At 62.2% G+C, this 18,141-nt stretch overlaps 1 protein-coding gene across 6 annotated transcripts; it reads left to right on the forward strand.

Moving 5' to 3' along the window:
• The first annotated feature begins 12 nt into the window (after positions 1-12).
• WIPF2 (WAS/WASL interacting protein family member 2) lies at positions 13-18,015 on the forward strand. 6 transcript variants are annotated; one of them, XM_075171611.1, is made up of 10 exons: positions 32-102; positions 2,083-2,237; positions 8,163-8,462; positions 11,659-11,786; positions 12,312-12,444; positions 12,604-12,723; positions 13,222-13,881; positions 15,291-15,500; positions 15,641-15,742; positions 16,663-18,015. In XM_075171611.1, the coding sequence occupies exons 4-10, from the start codon at positions 11,721-11,723 to the stop codon at positions 16,701-16,703; spliced, it is 1,332 nt and encodes a 443-aa protein (XP_075027712.1). In that variant the 5' UTR covers positions 32-102; positions 2,083-2,237; positions 8,163-8,462; positions 11,659-11,720; the 3' UTR covers positions 16,704-18,015. The 6 variants fall into 6 exon arrangements, with proteins under 6 accessions (XP_075027711.1, XP_075027709.1, XP_075027712.1 ...); XM_075171608.1 differs by lacking the exon at positions 2,083-2,237 and having other exon boundaries at positions 15-102; XM_075171612.1 differs by lacking the exon at positions 8,163-8,462.
• Positions 18,016-18,141: the final 126 nt, after the last annotated feature.

An 18,141-nucleotide genomic window follows, 5' to 3' on the forward strand; every position in this document is an offset into this window, starting at 1 on the left:
AAGAGGGGCGGCGGCCGCCATTTTGTTTGGCGGCGGCTGGAGGCCGGACGGCGCCGCCGGGCCGCGTTTCCGGGTGCGGCGGGAGGAGGCCGCGGGCGGCGGGTGAGCGCGGGGGCACCGGGCCGGGGGCCGCGGGGCCTGTGAGGGCTGCGGCTGCGGGGCTCTGTGTGGGGTGCGGTGGCTCGGGGTGGGCGTGTGGGGTGCAGGGGGGTTGCGCGGGGCCTGTGAGGAGCCCGGGACGGCTGTGGGGTACCCGGGGCCCGCGGGGTGCGGCGGGGCGAGGGAGCTGGGGTGCGCTGGCGTCTGTGTGGGTCCTGTTTTGGGGAGGGGGACGCGCGCTGGGCTCTTTCAGGGTGCAGGAGGGCGGGGGTGGCGGTGGGCGCTTTGGGGCGGTGGGCCCGTAGGGGCGCGGTGGGACAGGGGTGGCGGTGGGTGCGCTGGGCTCTGCGTGGGGCGCAGCGGGGTCTGCAGGGACAGTTGCAGCGGGAGGTTGTGGGGGAGTTTCCCGGGGAGGCACTGGTGCAGCTGGGAGGTCTGTGCTGGAGGGGTGTTGGCAGAGGGCACTGGTGGCGGCGGGGGGGCTCTGCGGGGACCCCGGGGACAGCTTCTCCCCGCTCTGCTCCTCCCCGTGTCACGTTCTTCCCTTCGCCCCCCTCCAGCGGTGCTCCCTGGGAGAGCAGGGAGGGTCCGTGTCCGTGTGTGGGCAGCTGCCGTGGGAGGTTTGGGTGACCCGTTGTGCCGACCTGGGGGGACGATACTCCCAGGGTGCCCAGGCAGTGTCGCAGTCTGGCCACTCCTCTGGGCCCGGTGCTGGCAAACTGCGGCCTGAGCAGCCTCTGCCTACGAAAACGCGAGCGCGGGGCAGCATATGGCTGGGCAGCAAAGTGCTGCGAGTGCCGTGGTGGAGGCTGAGCTCTCCCTTCTGCTCCGGGTAAACACCGCCGCGGCTGCGTGCTCCCAGTCCGCTGGCCCTCCCCACCCACGTAGCCGCACGGCGCGCCTGCCCCCGCCAGACACTGCCCAGGCAGCGCCCCAGCCCTGAGGACCGGATTCCTGCTGCGGGTTTATGCGCCGGACCCCTCCAGAGCCCTGGCTGTAAGCAAATGAAATAAGTAGCTGATTGTTTTCTGCGTGTCCTTTGGGACAGAGGGAGAGCAGCAGCGCCGTGGCATGAACAGCCGCAGCCTTTCCCCCTGCGAAGACTCAGCAGAATTGATGCAGCTCACGCCTGCCCTTGAGTGCACGGCTGGCCCTGGCGAGCGGCTCTCGCCCACACCGGCTCTCTGTTCGCAGGGTTCTCCGTGCGCCTCGATGCCCTTGGCCGTGGCACGGGAGGGACGAGGATGGGTTCAGGCTGTGGGGTACATGTGCCGCACGGGGACGAGCCCAGCAGGCAGGCTGCGTCCGTGAGCCGTGTGCCTGGGCGCCCAGCTGTCCCTCCTCGGGGCTCTGCTCCCGTTGAGGTGTTGCTTGTTTTGGTGTTTGCCCTGTCACGGAGAAGCTGCAGCGAGCCCAAACCTCGGGGAGTCGGCAGCCAGGGTGGGTTTGGGGCACTGCAGGCCAAAGCCCCAGTGAGCCCAGCGCTGCGCAGCGTCCTCTGAAACAGCTTATTCTCCAAGCGCTGCTCAGAGACAGATTTTTTGAGGGGTTTACCTCGAGTCCCCGCTGCTGTTAAGCACAGCTCTGCTCTAGCAACCCCCCTGCAGTCGGGTGGGGGCCAGGCTGTGCCCCCCGCCCACCCGCTTGGACTTGAGCAGCGTTTCTGGGGCCGTGGGGTGGGACGCAGAGGGAGGGGACGCCGGCTGCCTCCTGACCCTCAGCTGATGGGCGGACGTGGGGCGCTGAACGCCTCGTGACTGCCTTGCTCCGGGTTTCCCAATCCCGCTGTCCAGGCGGAACGTGGGCTGGAGGCCGGTGGGAAGGCGGCAGCAAGGAGCCGGTGCGGCAGCGTCCTCGGGCCAGGTGGAGGCAGAGGTTTTGCATGAAAGTCATTTCAATGAACCGCAGCCTGTGCGCTGCGCTGAGCAGGAGCCCTTGGAGAGGTGCCGCGATCCCAAATCGTCCTCGTTTTACCTTTGGCAGACTTGGCTGCGGATGGGTGTCTGCCCGGGTTGCTCTGGCCTGGCCTGATCTTTGGTGTGGAGTGTCCCTGCCCCGCTGACGGCTGGCAGAGAGGATCTAATCTGACCTGACTCCCGTCTCCGCTGCCGAAGGAGTTGGCTGGGTTTGCAGCTGAGGTGTGAATCCGCCCGGCTCCAATTCGGATGTGCTCTCTGGGGCAAAGCTACCTGGCGAGCGCGTCCTCTGCTTTTCACAGCTCCGCTGCCTGCTTTCATTCCTGCCTGTCTTGGCTTATCGAATGTGTCGTGTCCCCAAGGTGTTTCGGCAGCGCTGCTTTGGCCGAGCCCCCCGCGGAGACGACTCCTCTTCGCACCTTGCGTGACGGCAGCCGCGCTCCCCACCGGTGGGGGCTGCCAGGTGGCCGCACGGCGGCTTTCCTGCTCGCAGCCGCGCTCTGTTGCTGGAATGCGAAGGCAGAGCCTGTTTTCCCATGGCCGCTCCGGGGCTGGGAGCACAGACCCCTCTTTGTGCCGTGGGGGGTGAGGGAGGGCTTGGCTTCGTCCCGCCATGAACAAACGGGAGCTGTTGGCCGCGGCATGCCAAGCCGGTGCCATCCAGAGCGTGTGTTGTGCCCGGTGCTGAGACGTGAGCGTGGCACGGAGGGGAGCGCAGCTGACCGGTGCCACCTCTACCACCGCGGCCCGCCCCTCTGCCTCCCTTCCCAGTGAATTGGGTCGGTTTTAGTATTTGCCACTAAAAGTAGGTCTGTGGTTCCGCAGCGTGGCAGGCCGGCTGGTGCCGCAGACGTGCGAGGCTGCAAAGCTTTCGGCTGCTGCAGCCACAGGGTATTAGACCCTGACACAAAAGTCACCGCAGAGTGCCACCCTGCTGCTGTTGGATTTTCTGCTCTTGCTGAACGCGTTAACTCCGAGGTGAGGCATGCCAGCCCCCCCTCGCCGCCAGCACCAAGGTGACGGGGCATGTTCCAGGTCAGGGCTCGCTTCCCGCTTTGCTTTGCTTTAAAGTGCTGTTGTCGAGGCGCTCTGGTCCTTGTCTGACCTACTTACTTACATCTGGCTGCTTGGAAGGAAGGCAGATTTGCTCTGCCAAAGAAGTAGCTTTCTGCTGGGAAGCAAAGGTGGGAGGAGGGAGCGGGGGAAAGCGCCCTCCTAACGAGGGGCTGAGCGTGTTGGGTTTCTCCTGCCGGCTTTGCCAGGGCAGCTCTGGAACGAGTGCAGCTCCCAGGGCTTGCTTCTCGCTCTGATGTTAAGAGGTTGGTTCAAAAATTAAACGGTCTTTTCCAGAGCTGAGCCAGCTTCTTCATCACTGGCCTCAGGGGGGCTGCAGTACTGGGAGCCGAAACCTGCTGCGGGGTCTCCTGCAACACAGAGGCTGTGGAGCTCCATGCCCCGGCGTGGTGCTGGGGCTCGGATGTCTCCCTGCTTCCTTCGGCCCATCCCCGTTCCCCTTCCTTCCTCTGGTGTCTCCCACATGCAATACCATAACCGTAGAAATTCCTGCTGCTCGGCAGGACTGGCTGCACCAGCCGGAGCCACGGCTGTCCGGTGCCCTGGGCGCAGACTCTCCCTCTGGCAGCCCCGGGGCGGAGGCAGCTTGGGAGGGGTGCTCACAGGGAAAGGGGAGAAGCTGCCGGGCGGGTGCGGAGGTTTGCAGGGAGCTTTCCCCTTTCCAGCGGGAGCAGGTGAGGTGAGTTGCAAATGCTGCTCGGCAGGGCTCGCTCGCAGCGTGGCCCCGGGCAGTCTGGGCCGTGGGGAGACGTGGGTGTCGTGCCGGGCCCTGCGCCCCGGGACGCTGCGTGCTGGGATTCAGTGCTGCTGCGCTCGAGTGTCCTTGTCAGGTCTGACCTGCTGCCGTGGTGCTCCTGCAGCGATGCACGCTGCGCTTGCTTGCGCCCAGGGCCTGTCTCTGCTTTCGCTGAAGCAGGTGGGCACCTTCCCTGCGTGGCCAGCGGTGTTCCCTCCTGGAGGTGTGGGGCTTAAGTCTTCCCTTGCCCGGGCTGGAGTCTGGGTCGGTGGCCCGGGCGTGCTCGTGACTTTGTCCGGGAGCTGGGAGTGACAGGGTTGCATCTGCAAGGACCCCATTGCTGAGTCTCTCGTCTGTCACACCCCGTTACTAGACCATGTCTCAAAGCAAGCCCTCCTCTCTCTGCGCCGGCTGTAAATTTGCAGCGTGTTCTTGGCACCTACCGACCTGAAAAGCAGCCGAGTGTGGATCTGACTGTGTGGAGAACTCGCTCTGACGGGGCTTGGCTCGGTTTCCCCTTGGCATTGACACAGGCGCTTCCTTCGCGCTCTTACACCTCCCGCAGCTGTGGCTGTCGCAGCGAAGGCTGGCGGGGCCGGGCCCTCGCCACCTTCGGCCTCCTGCCCCAGCAAGGGCTCTGCTTGCCATAAGCCGTCCTATCGATCCTGCGGCGTGGATCAGCCCCATTTGTAAAGTTTCTGTACCTTTAGGGTCTTGCACAAATGTCAAGTGTATACGTGTATCCCAAAATAACACTTAAGTGCTGGGTATTCTATGGTAGCTTGTAAATTTTCTCCTAATGACTCCGAGTGCAAACCTGGTTAGAGGAAAGATGCATTTCTTTTTTAGAAGCAGTCAGCGATGGTTTTCTGAGTGGCTGCTTCCTTTCTGCGAGGCCGTTGTGGCTTTGGGGTGGTTCGGGGTGACTTTATTCTGCGGCAGGGACTGTGCCCTTCCAGCAGGCACCTCCCGACGGCGCCCAGCGACTTGCCCTCTGCCTCGGTTACTCGCCCTGTGTATTCTGGATTGCGAATTGGCGCATCTCTGCTTGGCCTTTGCCTAGGAAAACCCTGAGAATACTTGGCCGGGTTTCGTGGAACAGCAGGAGACCTCGCGCTCCAGCCCAGCTCTGCTCGTCTCCTTCAGGGCCGCTTCCCGCAGCCGGGCTCAGAGCAGCTCTTGCAAAAGAGTCAGCATGGGAGGCTGGCGAGCAGGCAGAGCCCCAGCGCCTCTGGCCTGCAGGAGAGGGGTGGCAAAAGGGACCAGAGCTGGAGGTCTCTGTCCTCAGCCTCCCTGAAAGCAGCGGAAGAGGGAGGGAGCATCACGGACGCCTGGCGGGAGGCGGGCGAGACCCCGGCAGGCACGGGGGCTGTCTGTCCTGGAGGTCCTGGCCAGGGGAGACAACCCAGCCCTGGGGGCTGCCTTGCTGAGCGAAGGGGCTGCCGGGCTGCAGGCAGAGCAGGAGGGCGGCCGCTGCAGAGGCACTGCGGGGTCTTAGGCATGTTCAAGCACTCTGCTTAAACACAGGCGGAGGCTGGTACAGGGTTGAAGTTGGAGCCGCTCCTGCCGTGTTTTGAAGGCACAGTTATTCTCCATCCAGGCTCCTGAGAGCAGCAGACCTCCAGGCAGCGCGTGTGTGTAGCTCATGGGTTTTCAACAGGGTTTTTTTTTGTTTGTTTTTTTTTTTTTTTTTACGGTTGTTACCGAGCTCTCTGGGTGGGGTCCGGGGGACTGGGCAGACCACTGGCTTTCCTCCTAAAACACCGGCACAGCCCGTGTGGTCTTGTGGCGCAGTGACCTCTTGAGGAGACGCTGCCTGTTGGGCCCACGCGCCGGGGCAGGGCCGCCACTCCCGAAGGGCAGAGGAGGAAGACCCAGAAATGTCAGACCTTCAGCACTGGCCTGGCATCGCTTCTGCCGAGAGGGTGGGTCGGCTTGTTGCCAACTGCTCGGATATTGGGGTGAGTCTGGGCGCAAACCTTGGCGCAGGGGTTTGGTTTGAAAGCGTGGCCTTCAACGAGGGCCCCCTCCAATTAATGTGCTTTTTTTGGCAGAGAGTTTCACCTGGGCGTTTTGCTGTCCCTGCCTCGTGACGCAGACCGGCGTCTGCAGATGCTGCGGCAGCTGACGGCGTCAACTCAGGGTGGCAGGCTGGAGCTGGAGACTGGTTGCCTGCTCCTGTGTCAGGCCGCCGGTGCCGTAAGCCCTGCGCCGTGGAGCGTCTGGTGCTGTTTTACAGATAACTTTGCACGCTGTCGGTTTTGAGTGACAGTCGGAAGAGCCGTGGGTTCGTTCGCTGTTCCTTGCTCTTCACTGGTAGCGCGTCAGCCGCAGCCTGGCGGAGACCAAAGACTGATGCTGCACTGGGTTCGCTGTGCAGAGAGTGGCTTGTTAGTGCCTGCCTCTAAACGAGCCCGCAGTGAGTGGGCCCTGGCACTGCTGGGGGGCTTTAAAAGGCGCTCTGAGGTGGCTGGAGCCCTTCTCTGCTCCCCGTCCTGCTCGGAGCAGCCTGAGGCCGCCAATATTTTCCTTACTCCCCTTGTGCCTCGAGGAGCTCCCGCCTCTGTCGGCTCTAGCGTGCAGGCTTCGTTTGCTCTAAATGCGCAGACGGTGTTGGAGCCCGCGGTGAAGGGGACGGCGCATTGTTGGCAGCTGATAAAAAGGCATTTTAATCTGACCTCGAGACTAACACCACCAGGCTCGGGAGCTGCTTTCCATTCAGCAGCGTATTGTTCTCTGCGAGGCGTGGGCTGTGCAGCACGTTATTCCCAGCCGTGGGTCACCGTCGAAGCAGTCGGGAAGTCCCTGTGTCTCCCACCGCTTCCTCCCGCTGGAACAATCGGAGATCTCCATCGGAGAGAGCGGTGGTTCAGAGCGGTTCCTGCCCGGTCCCCTCGTGTGCCACCTCTCCCTGCCTGGCTTCCTTTCCCTTCTCGCCTGGCACATGGGACGGGGAGAGGCAGGGAAGTCTGCAGGCCCTCCTGGGACGGGCTTTTCCTGCTCTTCGCTTTGCTGCAGCCCCTAATGTCAGGACACGATTCCGTGCTACTGATTAAAGGTTTCCTCTGCCAAGTGAACTGAGCTGAGCTCGGTGGAAAGCTGCTAAAGGACGGCCTGACTGGGGTCCCGTGGTCGGGGATGGGGAAGCTGTGGCTCCACCGAGGGCTGTGGAATTCGGCCCCGAGGCGTTAAAAACTTTTGTGTTCAGGGTTTTGTTAAAAATGCATTGTCAGTGACCGTGGGTTGTTAATAATTCACAGTGAACGTCTGAGTCCTGCGGGGCTGGAGTGTGTCTGTCTGTGTGCACGCAGAGATGCACCGGCTCTTTGAGACGCTCCAAATCGAGATGGCAGCTTGCTCTCTTAAAGCATGCTGATATGATCTTAAAAGCCTGAATGACCTTAAATCCTGCGATGGCTGTCTTTCAGGATAAATTATTTATGTCGCATCTTCAGTGCTGCCGAAGCCCTCGCTCCTTAGGAACGGGCAGAAATGTCAGGCTTCAGAGGACAGGCTCTGAATTTGGAAGGGCTGCACTCAGGGTAACGAGGAACTGAGGGTTTGGGTGGGAAGAGGTGGAAGATAAAGGCGCCCTGCAAGGCGGGGGCGGGAGGGAAGGTGTTTGAGAGGTCCAGCCTTGGAAGTCGTCCCCAAACCGGTGCAGCCGCATTCTGCAGCCAACATCAGAGGGCTGGAAATTCCTCTTGATCTGCAGTTCAAAGCTGCTGCCTCCCTGAGGATGAAGCGCTTCATCTCGGGTTTGCAAATGCAGGCTCGCCGCAGCAGCGAGCGTAGCTGTGAAATACAAATCTGCCACAGTGCCCAAATCCCCCTGAAAAGAGAGGAAACGTGCTTACTGCGTCTGAAGGTCACTGCTGCCTGTCCTGCTAAAAAAGCAAACCCTCCCCTGAGGGATGAGCAGAATCCAGGGCTGCTTGCTGGAGAAGGCATTTCGTTTCCCTTCACAGCAAACGGGGACTTGAAAAACGTGGCGGGTAGTCCTGTCCAGGCCAGATCTGGCTAATTCAGCTGGAGAAGGGGACTGCTGAGTGGAACATTCTTGGTTTTTGGTAGTGTTTTGAACCCAGGGTTGGCAGGGGAGGCCTGATTCGAAATGCTGCGGGACTGCCCCGAAGTCGGTGCTGCCGTGGGGCGAGGGGTGCTGCGGTGATGGTGGGGTCCAGCGTGGCTGCTGAGCAGCAGCTCTGGAAGCAGCTTGCTGCAGGGTCACCTCGATTTCGGTGAACTCTCTCTCCTCCTAAGTGATAGCTTTTCACACGTTGTCTTCCTCCTGGTTTTCTCACAGCTTTCTTGGTTTTTGTTTTTTATTTTAAAAGGAAAGCTAAGGTGCAAACCTGCCTCTCCTGGCTTAACCGAAGACAAGCTCTCCTCTGCGCTTTGATCTCGCGGGTGTCTCTCTCGCTGCCCCGATTCAGGTCTTTGAAACCACTTTCCCTGCAAGCGCAGTGAGCTGCCGCCGCGGCATATGGAGCTCTCAAAGGCTCAGATCTGGCTTGGTGAAAGGATCCCTGGTAACGAAGAACAAAGGAGAAGAAATGCAGAGAAGTCGGCTGTCGGAGCAGCATTGTTTCAAAGGGCATGGTTTCCGTAAGGCATACGCCAGACATTAAGGGGTGGTAAGCAGTGCTGGGAGAACCCCCACTTTTTTTTTTTTCTTGGAGGATTTAGTTTGTGTCTCCCTAATCTTTATCAGCTGTGCCTGTCTTCACGAACATTAAAGATCTAGGCTTTATTTTGAAGACAGACACGGATCACTCCAGTGTTCCCACCCAAAGCTCTCTGCTTTTCTCATGGTATGAAATAATCAGCAGCCACCATGTGCTGAGTTCGGTGCCTCTTGATTTTGATTTTTCAATGTGACCTTTGCTGTTAATCCACAACCTGAACGGGGCCGTGTGCTGAAACGAAATGACCTGTTTCTCGGGAATTCAGCTCCAGTTTATCCTCAAGCTGCTTTAGCTTAAACTCTTCTCTCCCCTCCTCTCTCGCTCTTCTAGGTCAGAGCCTTTATCTGAGTGCAGGTTTCGGTGCAGCACGAGTTTTAAGGGTATCTTAGATATGGGGAGATAATGACTCATGGTTTTCTTTGTAGAAATACCCCTCTCCTCCCCGGCTGTGCTTACAGGAGGTAATGTTGCTGTGGGATTGTCCCTAGCCGCTCTGCCTGACACAGGGCTTACGTGAAGGGCAGCAGGGCAAACGGGGGGACCCGAGCAGCGTGGCACTGACTTGTCTTCTGACAGCCGACAAACCCCTGTCCATCCGTCTGCGCACGGCGAGGCGGTGTGTCCCTGTCACGGGAGTATCTGAAGGGGCTCCTGTGATTCGAGGTGCAGAGCTGGGTGGGAAACGTCACCCTGTGAGTAACCAGCTGGAGCAGGAGTGTAACAGGGAGGTGATGTGGGTGTTTCTGTTCCTGTGGGTCGGGAGTGGAGGTGACGGCCCGCAGTGCTGGCACCGCTCCTGTGCTGGCTCAGGCCTGTGACACATGAGACCGAGTCAGGAGTCTCATTACCTGGCACGTTTCTCAGCTGTATCTCTGCTAATTACCTCCAGCTGCTGGTGTTCAAACAAGGCCGGGGCTCCCCTGCCTCTCCCCTCCCGCCGGTGGTGCCGCGACACCGTCGTGCCATCCCCCCGTCATGGTGTTCTGCCCTGGCAGCAGCCTGCGCCGTCCCAGCCCTGTGATCCCGCTGCGGGGTGGGAAGGAGCACGGGGGAAAAGCGCTCCTGTTGCAACACGTCCTGGCAGCGCCGGCAGGTCCCAGACGAGCACATTATGAGCCGTCTCTGATCTTGCTTTGGTGGGAAAGGTACAGGCTGAATGGGTTTGCCGGGCTTCGTTCCAGTCTGTGGAGCGTCCCGGTGTGGTGGAACTGGTGGCACAAGGGGCTGAAGGAGAACTCGCCAGACGTCGGCTCTTCTGTGCGAGGCTTCCAGGTCGGTCCGGAGCAAAGTAGCACCGCATGTGTCGGGGGAAGGTGCGTTTCTGAGAGGCAGGAGCGAGGTGGCTGCCCCGGTGAGGTGGACGAGGACCCACTGAGTCATGGAGGGTTCGAGCTCGCACCGTTCCCCGGCTCCACAGAGGTGTGGCAGGTGCCACCAGAGAACTTGAAATCTCGAGTGACTTAGAAAACACCAGAAGGTGGAGGGAGGAACATCTTCCCAATGAGGGTGTCTGTAGTTGGGAAGTTTCTCACTCGGTAGAAGAGCTGCTTTTAATTAAAAGGTGATTTATTTATTTTCTTGAACCGCAGAGAGCTGGTGGTTTGCTCGAGGGCAAGGGAGCCGCTGGCATTGCAGCGATGCTGCTGGTCCGTTTTTCCTGTTCTCAGGCCTCTGCTGTGACAGGGAGTGGTAATGTCTGACACGTGAGGACGGACCTGGTCTTATCCTGGCCTCCGTGTACCGTGGCATCAGTAAATTGTAGTTTATCTAATCGAAGGTGAGTCTCAGAAGGGATCTGGATTTTAATACCTGATACAAACCATTTCAAAGGTCGTGGGCACCTGGGTTTCAGTGCCTGGGTCGTAAAGAAACTTTCACTGTCGTGGTGGATATATCTGTGACCTCTCTGGTCGCTTGCCCTGGAGGTCAGGGATCAGAAGTCGGAAGCTTCAGGTGTGAAAACTATCCTGTTCTTTCCTGGCGTTGGCATTGTGGTCCCTTCAATGGTTAAGGAACAGGTTTTTCTGGGTGAAAGACATCTGCGGCCTGGAGAGGGGCATTTATCCCCTGCCTCTCACTCTGCCCTGAGCACCCGAAACTTCCAGGGTGGCGAGTGAGGCCTCCAGTCATCACATTCCTATTCCCTGAGCCGGTGCTGCTGGGACGGCCCTACCTGTGCACTGCTGTCAGAGGCATGAGCTTGCCAGGGGCCCGTCCTGTGATCTCCTGGTGATTCAGGCTCATCTTCCTGTCCCCGCTTCCTCCGTGCTCAGTCTCCGGTGCCGACCGGAGCTGCCGGGCTCTGCGGAACCCCACCGGCGAAGCGCTGTGCGGGCTGGGAGCCGTTCTGGGTAAGCCACAGTACGGGATGGATTCGTTTTGGGTTTGTGATGAGATGGATTGGAATGTAATCGGATCGATGTTGGGAAAGCTTGTTTTGCTGCCTGCTTGGACAGCTTCAAGGGGGGCTTTGGAGTTGTGGAAACAGAGTGGGGCGCAGCCTTCAGAGTGTTGGGAGGTTATTGAAGTAGCATCCGAGTGGTTTGGAAAAACTGCCTTATGTGTCAGGGCTGTTTGGGGACGGGAGCGTCTCTCCTTGTGCGAGCCACGGGACAGCCCTGCGCCGCTTCATCTGCCTTCTGCTCGGTGATCCGTCTGGCAGATTTAACGGCGTTCGTGGCTGGAGGGGCCTGCTGGGGACGTGTGCCAGGGCTGGCCACGGTGCCTGCTGACAGGCTGTAGGCTTTGGGCTCCCGTCGCACTTCCACGTGAGCAGCCTCCGGCTGCAGATAAAGGAGCTGGATTAATGGTGCAGGATTAGCTTGGCCGGGTTTTCTCTGCTGAGCGAGGCGGTCGTGTGAAAAACGTCCTGGGTTTCAGCTGCGAGCTCTGTGCTGGCGTAGGGGCCCTGGCGGTTTGGGGCGGGGGGTCGTGCTGGCTCCCAGCGCTGGGACCTGCTGCTCCAGGGTGTTGGGAGAATGTGGCAGCCCTTTTGAGCCAGCCGGGAGAGGGCAGCCCCAGCCTCTGCCCCGTGCGGGGAGCTCCAGGCACAGGGCACTAGCACGCTAGCCTGGGGCCATGTTTCCCTGTGGCCGGCTTGCCAGCTTTCCCCTCCAGTCCCTGACCGCTTCCTCCCTTCCCGCAGGCATGAGTGACCAGGCTTGCCCCCAGCACTGAGCAGCCGGAGCCGCCGGGAGCCGGGCCAGGATGCCGATCCCTCCTCCCCCGCCGCCGCCGCCACCTGGCCCCCCACCGCCTCCCACCTTCAGTCAGGTAGGGGCCTTCTTGCTACCCGGTGGCCTGGCTTGTTGTGGCGTGGGGAGGTGGCCTGTCTCCATGTGGTGCTACTTGCCAGGGGCCCCTGTGTTGTCTCTGGACCTCCTTGAATCCAGCCTACGAGAGCTTCGGGGCTGTGCCTCAGTTTCCCTTGCAGCAGAGTCTGTACGTGGAAGGGGCTGCACGTGGCTTTTTTTTTTGCATTGGTGTCTTCTGCTCCACCACGGCTCGAGGGGGAGAGCAGGGGATCTCGCACGTGGCTGTAACTGAGCTGTGCCTTGGGTCTAGGTAGGCCGGGGTCTCAACCTTGCCCTGTGGGATGGCAGCGTAACCTCCTGGGGCAGCCCCGTCGCTCTGTCTGGAAGAGAGCCCCTGCAGAAGGCTGTTTGCTGGCAGGGGGTGGGGGTGCCTCTGGGCTCAGCGTAGTAGAATTGGGAAGGTGGAGTCGGGCTGTGCCTGCTCTGTGCGGCGGGGTATCCGTCTGCACAGGTGAGCTCCTGCTGAGCCGCTTCTTGTCTCCAGGCGAACACAGAGCTGCCAAAACTGAGCCGAGAGGAGCAGCGGGGCCGTGGGGCCCTCCTGCAGGACATCTGTAAGGGGACCAAGCTAAAGAAAGTGACACAAATCAATGACCGGAGTGCACCAATCCTAGAGAGTGAGTACCCGCCTGGCCTGTCCCCGGGAGGTGCTCAGCCCCACGCTGGTCCTGCTGTGCCCTTCAGGATGGCTTCTGGGCTCTCACCTGTCTGGTTTCCAGTGGCTCCTCGTTGGAGGAGCTGATAATACCAGGCTTAACCTCTCTGCCTCCTTCCAGAGCCCAAGGGCAGTGGCGGCGGCAGCTACGGCTCTAGCTCAGCTGCGATCCAGCCGAAGGGTGGCCTCTTCCAAGGTGGCGTGCCCAAGCTCAGACCCGTGGGAGCGAAGGACAGCTCAGGTAATGGCCGTCTGACTGTGGTTTGCGTGGGGGTTCCCTGGGGAGGTCCCTGGGCAGGAGGGGGTTGAGAATCTTGCCGTGTTTGCCTGGGGATTTCAGCTGGTTAGAGGCAGGGACCCCAAATCAACACCCCACGTGTGGCCGCAGGCAAGCTGCCTTCTCTCTGTGCCACAGTGTCCCACAACACGAACCTCCTTGGAGGGCCCGAGAGTTGCGTGTGTTGCTGAATGTTTCTCTCTGCTATTTTCTGTGGCGACCTGCCTTCCAGCAAGCCAGAGAGCGAATAGCAGTGGTGAGAGAGGAGCCGTGTGTGGCTGAGCTTGGTGCCAGCTCCCTGCCTGTGCCAGACAGCGTTCCCCGCGGTCTGGCCCTCCTCGGCCGAGCGGGCAGGCTGCCCCGCGCTCTGCGCAGGCTTGGGGACGAAGCGCCGCACGTCGCTCTTGCTGACTCCCGGCCCGCGCTGTGCCTGGCCAGTCACTCTGCTTTCCTTCACCGCAGACGGCTCCAGTAAGCAAACCCTGCAAGTCCCCGGCTCCAGAGCAGCCGCCCCCAGGCCCCCGGTGCCGGCCAGCAACAGCCGACCTCAAGATGATGCTGACAACAGCCGGGCCTCTCCGCCGGAGCTGCCGCGCACGCAGAGGCCCTCCCTGCCGGACCTCTCCCGGCCCAACACTGCCGGCAGCACCGGCATGAAGCACAGCTCGTCTGCCCCGCCGCCTCCCCCGCCGGGACGCCGTGCCACCGCGCCTCCCGCCCCCCCTCCGGCGCACGGCGCCAAGGTCTCTTCCTACAACCGGGAGAAGCCCCTGCCACCCACCCCGGGACAGCGACTGCCCGTGAGCAGGGACGGACCCCCCGCCCCACCACCCATCAAGCCCCCTCCCTCCCCAGTCAGTGTCCGAACGGGGTCGGGGGCTCAGGGCCAGTCTCTCGCCCCCCCGCCGCCCCCTTATCGGCAACCCCCCGGTGTCCCCAACGGCCCTTCCAGCCCCATCAACGAGTCCGCCCCGGAGCTGCCGCAGAGACACAACTCCTTGCACAGGAAGACGCCGGGCCCCTTACGGGGTCTTGCGCCACCGCCGCCTGCTTCAGCCTCCCCGTCTCTCCAGAGCAGTCGCCCCCCTCCGCCGGCCAGAGACCCCCCCAGCCGGGGAGCAGGTAAGAACCGTTTGCTCTGCTGGGCCCGGCTCCTTCACGCCCGGGAGCAGCCGTGGTGGGTCAGGCTGCAGCCGCCTGCCCGTGGGGTGTTCGGGGGCTGGCAGGAGATGCCAGGGGAAGAGTCGGCGCCGGGGCACAGCGAGGCTTCTCCTGCACGTGGCAGTCGGTCTGGGGGTTGAGCCAGGGGCAGTAGCTGGACTCATGTTTAATTCGCGTCCCCGGTTCTTTCCTCTTTATCCAGCTCCTTTCACGCCCGATGTTGGCGGTGGGTTGCGGCTGGGCAGCTCCTGCCCGTGAGCATGGTGTGTCCTCCTGGGGTGGGAGGTGAGAACATGGTGGAGCCAGAGCCGTGCGTGCTGCGGCTGCTCCCCTGCGCTTCCTGATAGTCACCGGGGTGGTGACAAAAAGCTGCGGCAGAGCAGGGAGAAGCCTTTCCCTCGGTGGTGCAGCCGGACACCCTCGCTCAGCCCCGGGAACCGTCCTGCCCCTCTCTGGGCTGGTCTTGGCCCTGTATGGTTCAGAGCGCAGCTGGCGATGAATGCTCTGTTGCTGCTGGTGCAGGTGTTGGGGTTTTGGTGTCGGGCACCCTTGGAAGGGGTGGCTTGGTGAAAACAGCTCGCTGTTCCCCCTGTGCACACAGAGCCAGGCGCGAGTGTGTCCCCGCTGCCGGGAGTGGCGATGGCTTCGCCCCGGTGCCCCCCCATGCGCTCCTGGGCTCCGCGTCCAGACCGCAGCTCCCGCCTGGTCCCCTGCCAAGCCGCTCTGTCCTTCCGGCTGTGCCAGAATCCCTCCTTTGAGTTACGGCTGGGGATCTGCTCTGTTAGTCTGTGTGTAATTAGCCTAATGAGGAGCACGAACTGCCACTGTGCATCCGTGGGAGGCTGGGCAGGAGTGAAAGGTGGGTCGGAAGGGCCGTGGGTCCTGTCGCCGCCTCAGTGGCAGTGTGGATGTGGCTTCCCAGCCCCGGCAGGCAGCATCTTGCCTCCATGTGGAGCCGCTGCCCTCGAACCCTCGCGTGTGCGGGCTCGTAGCTGCTCCCCGGATCCCCTCCTGCGCAGAGGGTGACCTGGGTCCGGCCGCAGGCTGGGAGCGTGCAGGGGCCGGAGCAGCCCCACTGAGGGTGGGCGGTGAGCCGGGGGGGGAGCGGGCTGGCCGGTCCCCTCCGCTGCAGCTGACAAGGAGGAATGCAGATGTCAGGAACGAGCAGGAAATCTCTGCTGGGTGCGCGTAGGAGCATCCCTGGGCCGGCCACGCTGGCTGCTGGCGCGGTTTGGCTCAGCAGCTGGCCTGGAAAGCTACCTCGGAGGATGTCCTTGGCCCTGCTGCTGGAGGGAGGGTTTGCCCTGGGGATGCCGTGGCTTGGCAGGATGCGGTGGGCTGTGCCGGTGCTGACCCAGCTCTCCTTGCAGCCCCGCCGCCCCCTCCGCCGATGCTGCGAAACGGGGGGCGCGATGCCCCCCCACCTCCGCCCCCTTACAGACTGCACGGCTCTGCCGAGCCCCCAAGCCGAGGGAAGCCGCCGCCACCGCCCACGAGGACGCCAGCCGGGCCACCACCGCCACCCCCGCCGGTGCGGAACGGGCACCGGGACTCCATCTCCACTGTCAGAGCATTCCTGGGTGAGTGGGGCCCCGGGCGCGGGTCTGCGCTCGCAGCGGCTGCTGCTCTCCGGGGGGGCTGGAGCTGGAGCCCTTCGGCTTTAGCTGTGCTTATCCAGAGCCGCCCTCCCTCACCTGCCCCTTTTCCCCCTTCCCTGCAGATGACTTTGAATCCAAATACTCCTTTCATCCTGTCGAAGACTTCCCAGCCCCAGAAGAGTATAAATACTTCCAGAGAATCTACCCCAGCAAAACAAACAGAGGTAAGGGAGGAGGAGATATCCCGCTGTCCTGCATGGCCTGGTTCCCCTCCTGCGCTCTCGAGGGTGGCAGGAGGTGACAGCAGTGCACCCGTGGCTGTCCTGTTTGTCCCCGGGCAGGGTGGATTGTGCAGGGGCTGGCGTGAGCCGCCCCGGGCTCCTGGTCCACGTCCTCTGTGCAGCAGCGTTGCCTCGGGGCCTGCACACGCTCCCCAGGGTGCCAAGCCCCGAAGGCAGCCTGCTGCGCTCGGGGGGGCCCCGAGGATTCGGGCTGTGCAGGTGTCCCATCCCGCCTGCCCCCTCTTTTGCCTGTGCAGAGAAACACCGCAGGGCTTGTTCCCGCCTGCGCTGAGGGCCTTTGGTGCTGGAGCAGTTACAAAAGGACCCCAGCAGCCGGCCCTGTGGCCAAAGCTGGCGTTGGGCAGGGGCTAGGGGGGCAAAGAGCCCCTGCGCATCCCGGGATGAGCCCGACCGCGGGGCCCTGAGCGGCGGCGCTCGGACCCGGTGCTGCTGGCACAGCACAAAGTGCCCTTGCTGCGCCGCTGCTGCTGCACGTCAGCCCTGCGGATCCCGGAGGAGACTCCGGGGAGAATGGGATGCTCGTTTATTTTTAGAGCAATGAATGTTTAATGTGGATTTGAAAAGCCCTGAGCTTTCCATGCGTGCTGCAGCGGCTGGTTCGAGTCGCAAATCCCAGGCTCCAGATCTCTGCGGGGAGTACGGGGGGGCAGCTGGCGCGGGGGTGCGGAGGAGGGAAAACAGACGTGCCGGATCCCGCTCTGCGGAGCACCGGGGCGGCGATCCGCTGAACCAGTGCAGGCGGCTGGGGAGCAGCCGGTCCAGCACATGCCAGCAGTGCAGGGCACGCCGTGCCAGCCATCTCCGTGCGGGTTCTGGTTTCAACAGGCTTTCTCGTCTTGCAGCTATGCGTGGGGCCCCCCCTCTGCCCCCCATCCCCAGGTGAAAGCGGGCTGCACAGGCGGATTGTTCCTGAGCAGAGAGATGGACCTCCTTCCTCAGACGGACCCTCCCCCCCTCCCTGCCCCCCAGGATCCTGCATGAGAAACTCCCAGCATCTTTGGTTTTCCGAGCTGCGCCAGGACGAGCAGATACCCCCAGCCCAGCTCTCTCCGCCAGCCCACCCTCATCTATGCATCTCCCCCGGGACTCGCTGACCTTGCTGGCAAGCCCGGATGGGTCCTTTCCTCCTCGCTCGTCGCAGATCCCGGGTTGGGCCACGTCCAGCCGCGGCCCGGGACCGGGCACGAGGACTTGGGCGGACGCCGAGCCGTGTGCGGCCGGCTGTTGGACCAGAGGTGGCTCGGTGCCCGGTTCCTCGGGGCCGGGGCAGAGCGAGGGCTTGGAGAGGAGCCGGGGTAGGTCAGGAGATGGACGCGCTGCGCGATCACCGGCTGCGCCGGCGGCGGAGCCAGGGGGAGCTGGGACAGGCCGGCAGAGCCTCGTTACCCCGGCGCAGCTGATTGCTTTTTTGCACAGGAGCCAGTGGAGGAGCGGGGGGCGAGCGGGACCACCCAGGGGGATGTCCCCAATGCCACCCGACACCCCAAAACCGCCGCAGCCGACGGCTTTTCACACCGCTGGGTTTGAGGAGGCGCCCGGCGGTGGCAGCCCGGGTTTTAACGCTAAATTACCAAACTAGAGCATTTTAACGGGAAGACACTAATTGTCCTTGGAGGAAGCCGGGGGTGCCGTTACCGTGGGGGGGTCGTTTGTTCTGTTTCTTATGTGGCAGGGGGGAGCGTGGGGAGGGACCTGGGGCCGCGGCCCCCGCGCCGGGGGGCTCCGGCGGATGTTTTGCCTTACACACTACCCTGTCCGACTGTTGGCACCGGGCTGGTTTCTCTGTATTTACTCGCAGTACCGGGGTGCGCTGGGCATTAACCGTAGTTACTGATCCGTTTTGTACGTTGTAAAAAGCTTGTACTATAGGAGGAAGGCGGGCTCGCGGCGGGTGTACTAAACCCTCCCCTCTAACTGTTTTGGGGTTTGTTTTGGGTTTTTTTTTTCTATGAAGATGGAAACTTTCCCTGTTCAGGCTGGAGCAAGGCAGCGCGCAGGGCGAGGGATGCGTGGGGTGGGTTTTTCTGGAGGATGAGCCCCTCCCGCCAGCGCTGCCGTTTGGTTTAAATAAAGGTAAAAAAAGGTTCTCCCCGAGCGCTGGCTGCCCCTCCCGGGGAGCGAGGGGCTGTTTTAAGAGGGAACAGAATAAAAACCGAGGAGCTTGAAATTGCATTTAAATAAAAGTAATAAAGGTACATGTCTCTTCGAGGGCACTGTCTGGGGGGGGGGCTGGGGAAGGGGGGGCCGCAGGGGTGCTCTGAGCCTCCCCAGGGCCCCCTCCCCTCTTTCGGGGGGTGGGTTATGGCCCCAGGGGTGGGGTC

The sequence above is a fragment of the Calonectris borealis genome, chromosome 22 (assembly GCF_964195595.1).
Source record: "Calonectris borealis chromosome 22, bCalBor7.hap1.2, whole genome shotgun sequence".
In the NCBI taxonomy this organism is placed as follows: Eukaryota; Metazoa; Chordata; class Aves; order Procellariiformes; family Procellariidae; genus Calonectris; species Calonectris borealis.